The 17,793-nt window shown below is 39.2% G+C and overlaps 1 protein-coding gene across 1 annotated transcript; it reads right to left on the bottom strand.

Moving 5' to 3' along the window:
* Positions 1-38: 38 nt before the first annotated feature.
* LOC145462380 (splicing factor, suppressor of white-apricot homolog) lies at positions 39-17,418 on the bottom strand. The gene is made up of 12 exons (XM_081445890.1): positions 17,071-17,418; positions 16,267-16,430; positions 15,828-15,971; positions 13,402-13,553; positions 11,266-11,776; positions 6,500-6,625; positions 5,830-6,195; positions 5,067-5,375; positions 4,500-4,620; positions 2,644-2,715; positions 874-1,003; positions 39-433 (listed from the first exon to the last, which is right to left on the bottom strand). Exons 1-12 carry the CDS (start codon positions 17,274-17,276, stop codon positions 392-394), a joined length of 2,343 nt encoding a protein of 780 aa, XP_081302016.1. The 5' UTR covers positions 17,277-17,418; the 3' UTR covers positions 39-391.
* Between the last annotated feature and the right edge of the window lie 375 nt (positions 17,419-17,793).

Below are 17,793 nucleotides of genomic sequence, written 5' to 3'. Positions count from 1 at the left end.
GTCATTTGTTTTGTTAATTGTTTTTCTACACCACTGTGTAAACCCAAGAAAAATATAGGTTTATTTACAAAAGTACATAGAATTAATACTTTACAAATAGTTCTCCTTTATATTTACAAGACAAATAGCAAACCTATCATTACAGTCAGTGACTTTCACAAATAAAATATAAAATCCAAGTTAGTCCAAAGTCTCCCGTACCCAGTTTCCCTCGTTCGACCGGAAGCTGTTGGTGTTGCTTCTTTTCCTTCCTACTCTGGGAGGGTGAGGACAGATGAGACCACCACGTGACATAACGAGTCAAATGACGCTTGTAACCTCGCTCAAGCATGTGGTCTTGTGGTCCAAGCACAGTGTGCAACACAACTCTATAATAACTCCCGCCTTTGTGTCATTTGTTCCTGGAAGCAGCCAACACCTTTGCCATCAAATCCTGCAATAAGATTGGCATAACTCTCGATTTCCATATATGTGCATACCGTTGCGATACCACTACATCAGACAAGTATACCTCGCTAAAAGGCAGGGTATCTGCCTTAGGAAACCATCATCTGAAATCTTGACGATCCTCTATAAAATAAGTTTAACAAATAAACGTTCTAGAGGAATCGGCACTACCAACACACTTTAGAGCTCAATGCCACGAAGAGTAAGTTACATACCCCTGCAGATGCAATCGCTTACTGTTCACCCTCGAACAAAACAAGATTAATAAGTGCGATATAGTTTCACTAATTGATGATGCTACGAGGCATTAACACGTTAATAAAGTTTTTGTCTGTCTGTCTGTCTGTCTGTCTACAAAGCTATTCTACCATTTCTGGCGTAATTACGTGTTTGACACCAGTTATAGTACAACATATCAACACTAACCTGAGTAACACGGATACTATCAGGTGATGGCACACCCAGTCTTCCTCCACTCACTGACTCATCATCATCATCATCATCATCATCATCATCATCGTCAACACGGCTTCTCTTCAATGCAGGGGAGTCGGACCTAGTGAAACAAAAATGGTCATAACACTGGAAAGCAAAGAAAACTACACTAGCTAATCCTTTCAGAGTTTAGCGACCCCCTCAAAAATCTCATCCACTGACGAAAAATATTGCAGATATTTATCGTCGTTACTCCTGGACTGATTGTCATCTGATTCTGAAACAAGTTTTAATTGTTCAAAACAGACTTAAGGTGGCTTACTACAGTTTTGGATTATAACAGCCTAACTCTTGAAATATGTTCCAAGACGTTGTTCCTTTCTCTATTTACTGTTTACTTAAGTCTTTTACCATTCTATGTGAAACTTGAACAATTAAACGTCAACAAATGGCAAAAATGAACAACCGAGTACCTAAGGGGAGACTGGGCACTGGTAGGTTAAATCACGTTTTTCTAAAAATCTACCAGTATGACCCCACCTCAAAATTTCAGGAATAAGAAATTGGCTCTGATTTAACATTCATGCAAAGTAAAATAAAAATCTGTAAGACAGATTTTTTGCAAACTAAGAAAATGTGAAATCAAAAATAGCTCAAAATCTGTCTTATAGATTGTTTTTTAAATTTTGGTTCTAAACGTGATTCAACCCTACAAATCGACTGTGAAAATTTCATCATGGGCTGTACGGTGGGTTTTTGAGCAATCCTCAATCAAAGACTGGCTTTTACAACCTTAAACGAGAATTGAATTGCGCATGCCCTTTACTTAAGCGCGCGCTCATGTGACGCCATGTATCGTGCGGGAGAAAGCAAGAGTACTTTAGGAAAATTTTACCGGTTGTTTATCGAGTCTTTTTGTCATAATTTTTTGGCCCTAGCCTTAAACACATGTCTGAACGGAATTTGAAACTATTGCTACGTATACTGAAGCGATCTAACGCCTTTCAAGTGCTGAAGTAGTTTTCGTTTCTTCTTAGGGTTGCTTGCGTCATTTGTGCACGCGCGATTAATACTGACGTCTGGCAGGCAATGGTAGCGCGTGCTTCTAGTCTCCAAAACACTGTAGTAAGCCACCTTAACTGAAACAAAGGTTTCATTACATGCTTACGTGTCTTTGCATTTATCAACTGAATCTCTCGACTGAACACATCAAAAATATACTTATGCTTTGTTCAAAGTAGGTAACTGCTAGAAACACAATTATGATCCCTTCTGCAGCGTTACATTATATACCGTAAAATCCCATGTTAAAGCCCCCCCCCCCCGGATATAAGCCCTGCTATTTGCTAAGAAAGATATCATTCCGGATATAAGCCCCTCCGGGTATAAGCCCATCTAATGTGTAAGTGCATTCCTTTTGCGTTTCTTTCTAAACATCAAAATTTTTAATCGAAAGTCATAGGGTAATAGGATAATAATATGGTAATAGCTCTAAATGTAATGGTATCTTAGCTTTAATTCGTTTCTCAGATACCTTTTATCTCGTCGTTCCGAAACGCTATTGTTATTCCCGATATACCCCCCCCCCCCCCCCCTCGTTTACAAGCCCACCCAAAACCCCTGATAAAGTTATCTAAGCCCAGGGTTTTCATGTGGGATTTTACGGTACTCTAGGAACAAAAACATCGTTTCCCAAGTTTTCCGTATGTATATACAGAGCCCTGTTAAAAATGTTTTAAGACTACAGAAACAACAAATTACCGTTTTTCTCCTTTTGATTCCACAAATTTTCTGGTTTTCCTAACCTGTGCTGAACTCCCAGAACTGGAGGACCTGTTGTGAAAACATTCAGCAATACTAAGCTACATGTATTAGTATATACAAGATGTTGCTTATTGTGACTAAATAACAAACCCTTCTCGAGGTTACTCACTTCATGTATCTACACACATAGATGCACTCATAACACAATGCACAAGAAAAGTTAGACTTTCTCAAAGTCCCTCGTAGTTGTTAGTAGTGTCACTGTCAGCATAAGGAGCGAGCGTGCGCCGCTCTACCTCACGCTCTTCATACTCGAAGATTTGTCGCTATCTGAGGCCTGTTCCAAGCGTTGCACTATTGCCGTGCTGAACTAATTCAACTTAAGGACAGTTTTGAGGGAGTAAAAAAGCCCGACTTTTAAACTCTGTAAAAGGTTCCATGATGTTTTTTCCCTCACTAATTACTGTTAACCTACAGTGCGACTACTCGAACCGGGGTATTTGGAAAAGAGTTCACCAATCGGAATGTTACTTGAGAACAAAGGATAGCGATTTTTTTTTCTTAAATAAACCAATAACATTGAAGAATACGAACAATAGATCTTAACAACATTGAAAACCCGACAAAGTGTAAGGTGTTGTGAACATCAGGAAACACTGCCATTGGTTTTTTTTTTTTTTTTTGGATCCTAATTTTTGCGCTTTGCAACGGTTTTCAAGCTAAATTTTTCAAGCGAGATTTATAATTATGATAATTCGCCATCAAGAACTGAATCCCTAAGAGTGTATATAATGCAGAGGAGTCGATAGTGTTTATGTTTTCACGTCAAACAAACCGTTGCTTGCCGTCTCGAGAATCTACCAGTTCACTGTTACGTTTTGATTGGTTAGTTTTCTTCTAGGTGGCCCAGTTCAAGTAGTCACACTATAAGTGTTTAACCATCTTATGTGACAAAATGAATGACAGTGCTCTACCCATATGACCCTTCTTCAGCTTTCACCTCAAATTTCTGGCAATTATAAAAATTAACTTCACAGATTTTGAGTTATTTTTGAAAATTGGCAAAAATTAACATTTTCTTAATTAGCAAAAAATTTGTCCTAGAGATACATGTATCTATTTCACTTTGAACAAACAGTGCTTAAAGAAACTGCAACCTTGCCTGTTAAAAAGTTACCAAAAAAATCAAGCTTCCAAAGGTTTCAAACGCATGCCCTTTGCAATGCTGGTAAAGTGCTCTTACACCGAGCTACATATCAATCGCTGAAAACTGGTTAAAGACAAGAAACTTAAGTACAGTCGAACCTGCATATAACGGCCACCCTCAGGACTTTGAGGAACTGGCCGCTTAATACAGGATCACTAAAAATACTCACTGGGCATGGTGTAATGTCAATTTTAATGACGTTCGTGATATGGTATTGTACTTCAGCGCATTGCGGACATCTGAAAGCGTTAACGATACTTAATGGCGATTATCAGCTTACAGTAGCTTTGTACATGTTTTACAGTCATGATGGATCACATTTCAAACAAGAAAATACCGCATAAAATGACATGTAGCTTAGTTTCCGCTCAAGGATGACCGCATAATACAGGTAAAAATAACAAAGAAAAGACAAACATAGGGCTGCCACCCTGCGGCCGCTTAATAGAGTTGGCTGTCTAATACACGTAACAAATACAGTGTTTGTATGAGTGACAGATCGGGACTTTGAAAACTGGCCGCTTAATAGAGGGTGGCCACTTAATACAGGGCCGTTATATATGGGTTCGACTGTATACACATAAAATGATGAATGCACGATAATTTCTACCATGAACCAGCTGATACTGATGAACAATCATCATACTTATTTGCTTCAGTTTCATCTCCTGGGTTGGTGTTCTTTAACATGCTGATAAACAGTGATGCTTTTCTTCTCCTTTCCAGCTGAAGCTGTTTGTCTCGTGACTCAGATTCCAGATGCTGAGCTGTACAAAGAATTTAAAAAAATCCTCTCAACATTTAACAAATCTCAACCAGTCGGAGGTGCACATCTGCGGTGCATTTGGGCCAAGCATACCAAACATTCAAAGGGACCCAGGTAGAAAGCCACAGAACCGTAAATACCAAGAATCTTGTAAACGATTTAAGGTCAAAGCCTTTGTAGGTGCATTCACATTTGTGGCTACACTTGTGAAGTTTAGATGGTACTTTTGGAGCTACATGTAGAATCACTCTCAAGTCCTTTTTTTTTTCATGCTCTCAACCTTCCTGAAAGTATCCAAAATTTGATAAATGCAATTGCAAGCCAAATATTGACAATGATTATTTCTTACAAAAATGCAAAATGAATTAATTAAGGAAGCTCCTGTTTTAATGAAAAGCTGTAAAATAGAAACATTTAAGTCAGGAAAACTGTCTAACATGTGTATACCAATTCTCTCAGCAGCCTTGATCGAGTCCATCTGTTGCGTCAAGTCGTCAGCTGACTTCTCACTAGTTTCTTGATTATTTGCATACTCCGGTTTCTTAGCATTCAATTTCCCCTCATTGCCATCAGATGTCTCCTTGCCCTCAGTTTCTGTGTCTGCTTCATCACCATCCTCATCACTCTGCCCTTGCTCATAGCTCTGTTTGTATATAACACTTGTCCTATATTCAATTTTGGGTTTCTTTGTATCCTTTGACTTTATTGAGAAACTTATTGGCCCTTTGGGTGCTTCAGGTTGATTCTTGCCATTCTCTGTCAGTAAACAACACATCATGGGATGAGAAAGACCTCCAAAAAGAACTTCACAAAATAAAACAAGTACATACCTTACTACTCTGGACAAACATTAAGAGGAGCATCAGCCCTAAATGCACATTATACCATAGCTAGCACAATTTCAATATAAAAATGGATCACATGCAGGTGTGCACCAAAAACCAATGATGCAAGCTCAGGGCATGAAAAAGCTAATACACCATGCAAGCATCAATTTTTTATGGACACATTTTCTTGTGACAATTACAGTCATTATAGTACCTTCTACCTATGGAGCAACTGTTGTTTCAGCCACAGATTTTTATGTCTTACAAATGCCTCCACTTCAAATTATGTACACTACAAAAGCTATAAACAAACAAACAAACAAACAAACAAAACAAACTACTGTGTGAAACTTATCACTGCTATGCCTAGATTGATACCATACCTGTTTCTATTTGCGGTGAAACAGCTTTGAGTGCCTGTCGTTTCTTGAGTTGATAATAACTGTAATAGCTATTCCATGGATTCAAGAACTCAAACCGAGGATCATTCTTAGCTTTGATGATTGATTCAAAATCAGGACCATTCTTGGCCACATAATTTGCCAACTTATCCACAATTGGTTGAAGGTCAGGAGGTGGTGGTATGATTTCATCTGCCACTTGAGAGGTCGTAGACATTCCAGGAGGAGGTGGTGGAGGCAGAGTCCCAGCTATTTCAACTGTGTTGGGCACAAAGAATGTTGGAGGGACTGGTGGAGGGGGAGGAGGTGGCAAAGGAGGCATTGATGGTCCAAAATCCAACCACTCCTCTGCAAGTTACAGAAAATATTTCCAAGGAATATTTCACAAAAATAATTTGTTTCATAAATTAATGTCAAAGTAATAATTACTGGTACACTACTAGGCTACATTCACTGCAGAGACTGCCATACTAATTAAAGCAGGGATAAACAGTCATCTTCTACAGTTGTCGCATAAAAAGATAGACACCACTACAACTTGATTACCATTAGGTGCCAACATTGGGTGGCCTTTCAGCTCACTGTTATTCCTTGTTGGGAGACTTTTTTCTTAGTTACAACCCTACATAGCTATGATGATAGCAAACCATACCTTCTAAGGGACCTTCTCCTGGTGGAGGGGGAGGAGGTGGAATCATGTCAGCTACTGACAGTATCGGTGCCATGGGGGGGTGGTACGAGTAACCAGCAGATGACACATAGTGTCCATACATATCATCTGGAATGTAAAATAACCCAATGCAATTAGAGTCAAACGTCTGTTAAGTGGCCAAATGTTAAATTACTGTCTTCACATGATTCCATATTGCCTTAAAGCATGTTTGTATCTGAATAAGTTGAAATTTCTACTGAGCGTCATGCTAATTCCTGATGAACCCCTAGCAAGCAGCCATCTCCCATTTCCCCATGGGTGGCTGCTTAATAAGGCCTCAACTGTATAAATTATGACTCAGGCAACAAACATATCAAAAGGACAATTTCAAATCTATGCCACTCTAAACTATCTATTATCAAGACTGTCCTTGTTAGTCCCACAGGATGCAGGTAATTGAGGTTAACCCAAGGCTGTTGCCTCAGGAAATTTTTAAGGAGCCCTTTGGGCTCCTGACTTCAAAAGTTAGGAGCCCAAGCCACTTTTTTAGGAGCCCAGAATAAATTTGCCGTGGTAAATCCGGGGGGTTGGCGAGACTGGGGAAGACCGGGGGGGAGGGGTGGAGTGAATTTGGAAATTTAGGGGAGGGGTCCGGAGGCAGAGATTTTCCATGAGACACTAATATGGTCTGTTTTATCAATCAAATTTTTGAAACAAAGTGTTCAGCAAAGTGATCATGTCATCACTGAGAGAGAATACTATTTGTGGTTAAGCAAATTCAATAATTGGTGTATCCATGCAAGTGCTGCAGTTTTTTCACAAAAATTTATATTGCCTCTTTTGTTTTTGAGTTTAGCAATTCTAAACAAATCATGAAATGCAAGCTGCAAATGAAAACAAATAAAAATGAAATATGCATTTGGGGCGTTTGAATTTGGCCTCACTGAAATGTGCTTTCCTTCCCCGGGCTTCAGGGACATAAGTATAAACAAAAGGTGCATTTTTTAGGCAGCATTACTGCATTATATTGGCTGCTGCTTTGGAGAAAATATATTATCGTATATTGGGCGGAGCCATGACAATTGGTTTGATAATTTAAAATATAAAACCCTGGTATGCAAAAAGAATTGCAATGCTGTTTTCTTTTTGCTGGCTTGTAGCTACTTGAATATTTCGACTTTTAAGTCATAAATATCCTTTCAGAAACTACAGAAATTCATTCAGTACAGCTTAGTGAAGTTTTCCAAAGTATTGGACAAAAAAAAAAAGCCCAAGAATTTATCCTTATTCAAATCTAAATATAATGTCAGCAGCAGCATCACTCCAATTCCAAAAATATTTGTTAATCAAAGTAGTTATTTTGCAACTGGAATCAGTAGGGCATCAACAGAGACACAATCCATTGGCATACATGACATGCATTTATTCAATACTGAGCTTGCAATGCATCGTAGACTACGAGTAGTCCCTCTTTCGCTTAGTCCGTCGTGCGTGACACGAAAGAAATTTGCGAGAAAAAAATGGCCGCACGAAATCCTGGGGGCTAGGAGCGCGCGAAAGGAGGGACTACCGCCTAAGCCCAAGAGTTTGCCCTTTCACGGCCGAGTGATTTTTCGGTGTAGGATTTCTCATCTTGACGTCCTCTTATTATCGCCTGTTATCAATAGCCCCGGGAGATCTGAATAAAATTGCTCTACTCTACTCTTCAAGTAGCCAGGCAAAAACATATGCCGCGAGAAGTATATCTTCGTTCTGTGTTCGTTCAGCGAAACTGTCAAAGAAGTTTTAAAAAGAAGACGGCAAATGAGGCCTGTTGTAACGATTTTCGCTGCGTCTAAAAGTTATTGCGAAAATTTCAACAGGGTTTCAACCGAGAATTTACATTATACATTATACATTATACATAGGAGATCATCCAACTGCAGTGAAATGTTTGCCGATAGCAGCGGAAAATTTCAGGTGAATGTCTGGTGTCAAGTGAGAGTCCGGTTCAATCTTTCAAATGGACGGCAGAAAGGCCAAGCTCAGTGTATTTATATTCGCTGACTTAGACGATGCTGTTGAGCGGCGAAATCACTAACACGCTCGCAGTCGGGGTGGAGGCAGAAAGCTTTGCCAAACAAAACACTGGATAAATTTAAATCTTTCCAAAGTGCCTGTTGGCAGATTCGCAAGAACATCACGGCTTGCGAAGCGTGATTCCAACGCCTCGATTTGCTCTGGTACCGCTTTGATTTGCTCCGGTTCCAAAACATTCCTGCAAGACGTCACAGGTATCTCGAAAGTTGACAACATGTTGTCAACGCTCCTAACATAAGCCAATCATATTTTTGCCTTGTGAGAGCAACGCATAATTCAAACTCTTGGGCTTAGGCGGTAGTCCCTCCTTTCGCGTGCTCCTCGCCTCCAGGATTTCGCGCGGCCATTTTTCTCTCGCGGTTTTCTTTCGCGTCACGTACGACAGACTAAGCGAAAGAGGGACTACTCGTAGTCTAAATGCACTGTAGGGCGATTTTCAACTATGGCTGTTTTCGGTTGTTTTGTGAGCGGAGAGAGACTTTGTTGCCGTGTTTTGGCCCATATTTCTCGTGTTAAAAGCAAAACAGGACCAGAGTAGCTGTTGTTTTCCGTTTAATTTATTGTGTGAATGATCTTTTGGCCGATTTCATGAGAAGATTGAAGTCATCGGACAGATTAGATGGGAATGAAAACTCCATGTTTACGCGCCCACTCAGGCTCCTTCAACAAAACTTCAGTCGCCCACACTCGTAACTTAGGCGCCTCAGGCCACCGGGCACCCGTTAGGCAGCAGCCTTGTAACCATTAAGCCAAAAATACTTCCTAAAACTCTGCGATTGTAAACTTTCAAAAGAAAAGGCTAGCTAGCTTTACATAAATATCTGACCGGATTTGCAAAAACACAGCCATAGAATTTGACTTGTCACTGATAATCTTGCTACAATTCTGTCCTAGAGCTAGCTTTCCACGAGGCTTATCGTAGCTCAAATAGCAGCAAATAACTCTCCTGTATGCCTTTTGAGGCCAGGAAGACTAAATTCACTGTCTTTTCATTGAATCATGAATTGTACAATTTAATTAAGAGTGCTTTTAACATGAAATTGGAGTCTAAATCAACACGAATGTACAGATATCAAAAGCGCGGCGGAGAGCCAATCTATTGCTTTCTAAAGGCCTGTATCGTCCTAAATGGACTGAACAAGAGCTTCCTGCATCGAGAATCGATTGAAATTCAAACAAACTAAGCCATAGTTAGCAGTAAACGAACACTCAACATGTTGTTGTTACGTCAATTATCGCCCGGAAAGCACGCAAATAAATTTCTTCCGCGCTAGCGAATCACAGACAGTTCTGATACTTAGCTAAGCCGAGAACGCCTAAAATTGATAAAACAAGGAAATTCTACTCACGATCAGCGCTTGAACTCGTGTTCTTCTCTCTCCTCGTGGCCATGTTTTGCTCGCAAACAGCAATGTCCTGGATGTACTTCAATTTTGTCGAGCGCGGAATGGCACATCCAGATTTCAACAGATTTTTTCAGATTTTTTTTCAACAGTCTTTAGCTACATCAAAGTTCAGAGCAAATGACGCCAACAGCAGCTAGAGATGTCTAGTCCATTGTACGTCTAAGCCCTAAATCGATGTGGCTAAAGAGTTTTGCTGTCTAAAGCAAGCACAACATTATCGCCACAGGGCAAACAGCCTACTGTTAGGGGACTAAATGTGACCCGTACAGTTTACACATCTCCTCAGGCCCGCCTCACGTACGATAATGGACGACGCTCACTAGCAAATCGTTAGACTTGGGCCTTCATTGGACTTAATGATGTCCTCAGGCAGACTTCCTTTAGACAGCAAACACAGAACGCTAATCGGTCGCTCCTTGTCAGAGTCACCACGCAAACTGAATTCAGACGAGTGTAGCCTGGGCTAAACTTAACGCAAATTGAAAAGGGGGGGAGTCGATAAATAATGAAAAACATACCTAAATAAATGAAACATGCGACAAGGAGTTTCTACATTTCTTGCTAGGTAAGATTTACAAGCTGCTGTCATAGCGAAAGCAGAAAAAACAAACAAACAAACAAACAAATGAAAAAAAACAAATGAATCAAAAAACACCCGATTCAGTCTTTAACACCGTTTTCATAAATCCAGACATATATTTCAAGGGAACAAGACTGCATGACCCAGAAGGGTCGAAAAACGAGCGTGTGTCTAATTTCTGTCGATCTTTCTAAAGCATTTAGAGTCAAACTAGGGATATCCCTGAGCAGTTTAGGACATTCCGTGCCAATATATGTCTGAATTTATGAAAACCGTGTTAAAGACTTTGTACCAAAATAGCGGGCATGTTTTTGGAAAATCGGTTAGATATATACATGTACATTAACAAGTTATGAACAGCTATTACGAATTTAAATCTCAATATGGTTACGTTTTCTATGAAAAACGTCAAATAAGTTTTATTCAAGAAAACAAAATGAAATTCCTTAGAACCTTCACCCACAAACTCAGGAGTTTCATTGATGTTTTCAGCAGGTGGGTAACTGGTTTTCTCAGCCCGCCAAAACATTTTGAACTGAACTTCTTTATAAGAGAAACTTTCCCCTAGATTGTCAAACCAGGTGGGCAAAATCATCCCCACGGCCAGTCAATTTGTCTGGTGTCTGGCCCTTAATAAAAGCCCTCCAAACTAATCATGGTTTTCATCCTGCCTTTAAGTAAACACAACAAGCGGTGCATACCTTGTGGATACCACATGCTGTAATCAAATGCTTCATCCACTTCATTGTAATGAGAATGATAGCTGCCTTCATGCTCCTGTGGAGCAGCATCTGATGATGACGATCCCGTTATTAGAGCAAAAGTATGACTAAACTTGTTACCAAGAGTATCTGGTAATGGAGATGATGAAGCGGATGATGGCTGTGACCTTACAACCTTCTTATGAAGTGATGCTTGCAACAATGGATGCAGTTCATACTCTCCATCAGACTCATCTTCACTCTCTGTCTGTTCTGCTTCTTCCTGGGGTTCAGGCGATGGTTGCTTAGGTATTTCTGGAATGTACTTTCCCTCAGTCACATATTTCAAGACATGTTTATAATAAGGGTTCAACCAATTGTCCATGAGGAGAAAGTCAAATTGAGGATTTCCTGATTGCTTGGCCTTTACTAAGATTTCCATTTGTTTCCCTTGCTTCGCAACAAACACAGCAGTCCTTTCAATAATAGCTTGCATCTTGGCTGTCTCAGGCTACATGACAAACAAAAAGGAAAAACATATATTATTATCAGTCCACTGCTCCCACTGTGTTATAATAACTGAACAAAGACACAAGTCAAACTTACATTGGCCTTCTTTTCTATATTTCAGGAGATAATCAGTTCAAATTTTAGCGAATGGATTCCAATGTATCAAAATAATTATTATGAACAAAATCTTTGAAAAAGAAAAGAAGGAATGCAAGCTAGAAATTTATACAAAATGAAACTACAGTGTTTTCATAAATAGCATGATTCTATGAAATAATGTGACCTCACAATGACAAGAAAGCTTAGCATGTTCACATTTTTTGGCCATGAAGCTTTCTTCAACACTTGAGCTTCACTTACAGTGTAAGTGGAATTTCTGTTAAAAGTTTATCCCTCTTAAGCTCCAAAGTCTAAAAAAGCCCCCACTTTTAGTGAGAAAACATGCAATGCATGAATACAATATACCATATAAGTTTCTTTGTCAAGAGTAATCCTTACAACCCCATTATTACAATTAACCAATCTCGTATGCTTAGTTTTGCATGTCTCCACTAAAAGAAAAGGCCTTTTCCAAATGTAAGAAAAAGACAATACTGTAAATTGTAACAAATGACTCACTTGAAAAAAAAAACATTACAGCTGTACATACCCATTTACCATATCATATTTTAAACAGATATTACAAAAAAGAACTAAGATTTAGTGACTCAGTAGTCTTAACGGGAGCACACACATTGTACAGCTGTAAGATACTGTACATTGCAAATTGAATGAAACACTTGTCCATGAGATTACATTTGCATTTGAAGTCTCTGCCATTCATGAGCATCTCTTACTGTATGTACTGGATTTCCTACTGAAGAAAGAGACCGTCTTGACAAGTTAGTATAGCTATGTACACTATCAACATCCAGTTATCTAGGATATGTATATCTATATTTTAGACTTTTACTTTTTAGATTAGGAAGCATTGAACTGATTGTTTTCACGCTTGCTTAGATTCCTGGACTTTCAAAGCAGGATTGGTGCAACATGGATTTCCTTCCAGAAATTCTTTTCTTCCTTTTATCATTGTTCAATGACAACACTTCTGTGCTATCTTTCTAAATGCATTCATCAGTGCAGCTTTCTCAGTTATCCTTTAAATGTTCATGCCGTAAATTATATTTTGTTGCTTAACTCTCTTCTGATTGCAGTGCAATGTTCTTTTTTGATTCCTTTACAATCATTGTAATAGATTTCATATCATCATATGGCAATGAATAACGTTTCAGCTGATTCGTTTACCACATTAATTTATTGGTTTTTCCCACAAAAATATGGTTAACATTTTATCTCCAGTGGTTAATTGAAATGAGTGAGTACTTTTGAGTTGAGAAAAAGTAAGAAGAAAAAAGTTCAACATTATTATATGTACATTTTCTGTCGTAAAGGAGCTTCTACTAGCAAGAAAGAAACCAAACAAACAGAAAACTGTAGTACATGTAGTCCTCAAAATGTCTTTCTGACAATGATACTGACTTCTGAAATAAACATCAACACACATTAGCAGATAAAACGATATTATCAATATACAATTGAGGGCATTTTAAATGAAAAGTTGCTGTTAGAACCTGTGATACTTACAATCTCCATTTCTGGAGGAATTTCCAGCTCTTCTGGGGGAACAAAAGGCTCTGGTTGTTGGAATGGAGGTGGTTGAGGAGGAGATGAGTTCATTTCCTGGACACTTGGTGCAAGAGTTGGGCCAGCTTGTTGAGCTTGGTATAAACCTGATCCTGTGAAAAATGAATGAACATTACACATACAACTAGTAGTAATCGTAGATTAAAAAATACGTTCGAGTTTTGGTGGGCTTGGTATGTTAAAAAACAAAAATTCTAGGGACAGCATTTTGTGCCTGAGCTGTTAGGTAGGCGTGAAATCGGGTCTCCTTTCAGCAGGGGTGAAAACAAATGAATTGATCGCAAAGTAGGCTTGGTATGTTAAAAAAAAATTATAGGGAAAGCATTTGTGCCTGAGCTGTTAGGCAGGCATGAAATTAGCCTCCCTTCAGCAGCTAGGGCAAAAACAAATGAATTGATCGCAAAGCACTTGCATACGAGAGGGTTTGTTCTCATTTATACATATATTGTGTAATATTAGTTACAACCGGTCAGTAAAAAACATGGACTGCAATCGGGAGGACGCATTTTGTCTGCAATCCCCATTTTATACCTGAGTCAGCGCCTGGACTGAGCAGTCCAGTCTGTAGTCTGTAGTCCGTAGTCTGCAGTCCACAGTCTGCAGTCCGCAGTGCGTGTTTTATACTGACCATGTAAATCAACACCAACCAAGTTGGTTCTGTCGGTATGCGAGACGATGTGCTTTTAGTACCAAAACTAGGAAAATTATTTTGTTTACAAACATGACTTTGATTTGCCTTGGCTTAGGCTAACAGCTACAGGGCATTTTCATTTCCAAAACAGTGAAAAGGAGGATATGTTTGTGTACCAAAGCAACCCTGTGGGAGTTGAACTCATTTCCTATGTAAACACTTTCGTTGGGTTTACGTTACATACTGTAGTTTGCACATAGAAATCTAGGCCAGCAAAGTGAAACTCATTTCCTCCTTTGATTTAGTCAGCAGAAAGCAGTATTGATTTCAGTTGAAGAGAAGAGGGTACACAACACGCAGCCAAACTACAGCTTTCAGTACGTACGAAAAGTCCTACACATTTCCTGAAGACATGTCTACAAGGTTTTTAAATGCCATTAACACTGACTTCGAACTTTAAATAAACAACTTCAGTATCCACTAGAGTCCACAATAAGCTTCCTCAACACTCAAAAGTCTGCAATATTGCACAACACTCGAAAGAAAGCACATGGACAAACATGGACATGACGTCATTCGCCCCTGAAGAATCTTTTTGGGGGGCCACATTTGTGTTCCCCAATAGATAGATACATACACAGATCTCGCATTTTTATGCATTACACGATTAGAACTGCGTTCTACCGAACGCAAAAAGAAATCTACGGAGTTAAGGAAAAAGGAGTTAAATTCTCTGAACACAACATTATAATAAACAACGTCTATTTAGTGCACATTGTATGTTTGATGGCTATTTGATTTTTAGAGGCACAATACTATTATAATTTTTTTCTTTTTCAAATGCAGCTCAGATAGCTTATAAACTACTTTGTCCTCAACTCTACCAGCTTCCTTGGCAGTTACAGAAAGCGTTGGGGTGCAGGAAAAGCTGTCCTGCATTTCAAGATTCTTCTCCCAGTCACTAAGAAAAAACAACTCTCTTTTATTTGTTTGACAAATGTATATAATACATATCCCAGTAGGGACTCCATATAAAACGGACAGGGGCGCTTGTTGTACCTTTTAGGGGTTAAAAAGGCCATTTTGGTACCTCTTAGAGTAAGGTAAAAGGTAAAGTCTGCATACGAGCCAAGTGGCTCATCAGGCCAGAGCTTATCCAGTTTCAGTAGCATGAAACGAACGTGTTTCTACTCTCCCCTGGATGGGATACTAGTCCATTGCAGGGCTACCCCCAGCATAACTTCGCTGGTACCAATTTATACACCTGGGTGAAGAGAGGCACTGTGAGAGTGAAGTGTCTTGCACAAGAACAAAACACAATGTCTCAGGCTAGGGCTCTAACCCAAACCACTCGCTCCAGAGTCGAGCGCATTAACCATGAGGCCAACATGCCTCCCACAAAGTGAGAGTGTTCAGACTCAAAAGGTCTCCAGCCGGAGCTTTTGATATACCATCTATTGTATTGTGCCTAAAAAAAGAAGATGTCGGGAGATATTTGACAATCAACTATTTTAAAAATTTTGTTTCATTTACAACTGTAATCATCTTTATCGCTGTTAAGAATTATGAAAGTGTAAGTCAATGTATTGTTTTAGAATTGGTAAATTTCAAGCCATGCTCACAAAACAAGATCTTGGTACCTCTTAGGGGTTCTTTTCAAAATTTCCAAAGGGCACTGCTATCCTTTTTATATGGGATTCCCCCCCCCCCCCCTCCGATACATATATTCACATACCTTCAGTCCAAGTTGGCTTGTAAGTGGAAGAAGTTTGTGGATGCTGAAAGTGATGTTCTGGAGCACTGTATTGATAGTTAAATGCCACTGAATTATATGCACCATCTTCACGGAGTTCTTGTTGGAAACGTTTCATTTCCTCCTCTGAATAGAGAGAATACCATGACTGTTAAAGAGTACTTCTATTTCCATGTCATTATACTTTCAATATGAACTTTAAAATATTTATTATTACAACACATTTTACAATTTTCAGATTTTTTGAGGATCACTAAATGGACAGTCATTTTGTCATTAAAGTAGCACAAGAAAATGGCAGGTTTTACAGCAATGGTAAACTTTCTCATATACTATTCTCCCAGAGCTATAGAAGGTCCCTGGACAAGGTATGGATATTTCTGTATCAACATAATAAGTAGTTTGGTTTGCTGGATCTTACCCTGTTGTATGTCATACTCTGCAGAGTCTCGATGGAGATCTATGTACCTTTCTTCATCACAGTGTCTCTCCATCTCCTCCTCCTCTGGAGTGAGGGACGGTGCCACTTCAGTAGGTTTATGTATAAACTGAGCCTTGTCAGTAAAATACAGACGTGCGTCAAACCTGAAAAGCCACATACCACTTGTCAACAGTTTATACCAACATGCAACGCCAGCAGTTGACCTGGTATAAAACGAACTGTCTAATGCGTCTAATTATGACAATAATAATTTTCAGTTTTCATTCACAGATGAAATGTTTCTAAAATCTCTCCCCCTTGTGTCCAGTTTACAATAAAACATCAACATGAAAATTATGTTCACAACATCAGGTACATTGAGCAACAAAATTAACATTTAATTTTGTAAATTACACTACTTACGTGCATTACTTTTCCCGTCCTGATCGACACAAGTAACTTACCGTGTTCAATTCCTAACTTCTGCCAACAGCGCTCCAAAGTTTTTCGCCGCGGTGGGGAATATAAAATGTATTTCTAAAAAGACCTCATACCCTTGACTCCATATATTAGCAAGTATTGTGAACTTCAAAAGTTCTAATCGTCTTACTCTTTAAGTTCCGGGAAAAATATTTCACAGCTTAATCTCCAATACCCTTTGAGGGTAAGTCAGCAAATGGCAGTTCTGAAATAAACTGAGGAGTATTCCTCCACTCACAATAACAACAAACAACAAATGAAACGTGGTTCCAACGTCAACAAGCAAGTTTTATTTAATCTTAATCTACCAAATATTAAACAGACCTGTCGATAAGAAGGGATTCGTCGCCCATCCATGGTATCAGACTCTTTTCTTCATCAAAGAACGCACCCTTTCCGCTGTTCTCAAAAAACTTGCACGCGTATCCGAACACGAGTAAGTCATCCTCCTTTCTTCTAATCTTCGGCACCCTTCGCAAACTCGCCTGACCATTTATACCGACTTCATGCGGGTCAAACAACACCGACATTGTCCAAATCTTGGTCAGGAGTAACCTAAACGTGTAAAACCCATCATCCTACGAAAAGTACTTTCAAAATACATTGAATTAGTGAACACTGATCAATCAATTGTGATCAATATGGCAACATGGCCGATCAACAGTCCGTCAATATGACGTCATCAATACATCACGGTAGTCCCAGAGTTCTTTGCTGAGCGCTCTTCGGCGTTCAGTCTGAGGCGGGTTTCCAAAAAAGCGGACCTTCTCCGCAAAAGTATCAAATGCACTTGTCCATGCAGCCATGCACATTCGGTATCATTCTTTTGGCATTGTAGAAAACTTTTTATTCTCAATCAGTTACTTAGTAAATAACCTGTGCTCGAGAATATATACATAACAAACAAGCAAATACTGAAGAACAAATACAGGAAAACGGAATGCGGTATGGTGAAAAGTTCAACTCGTTTTTTGCCCAGTCAACGTTTGCGTTATGAAATTCAATAATCTCTATAGAATTGAGCGCAATAAAAACCCGCGTGTATTA

The sequence above is a fragment of the Orbicella franksi genome, chromosome 12 (genome assembly GCF_964199315.1).
Source record: "Orbicella franksi chromosome 12, jaOrbFran1.1, whole genome shotgun sequence".
Taxonomy (NCBI): Eukaryota; Metazoa; Cnidaria; class Anthozoa; order Scleractinia; family Merulinidae; genus Orbicella; species Orbicella franksi.
Note: the sequence above shows the minus strand (reverse complement) of the source record. Positions and strands in the feature narration are given on the sequence as shown.

Bases quoted from the DNA above. Each gene is read 5' to 3' on its own strand.
- LOC145462380 (XM_081445890.1), bottom strand. From the start codon at position 17,276: ATGTCGGTGTTGTTTGACCCGCATGAAGTCGGTATAAATGGTCAGGCG. The intron at 16,431-17,070 runs GTCTGTTTAATA...GTGGCTTTTCAG, and splicing joins GAATCCCTTCTTATCGACAG to GTTTGACGCACGTCTGTATT. The intron at 11,777-13,401 runs GTAAGTATCACA...TTTGTCATGTAG, and splicing joins TTCCTCCAGAAATGGAGATT to CCTGAGACAGCCAAGATGCA.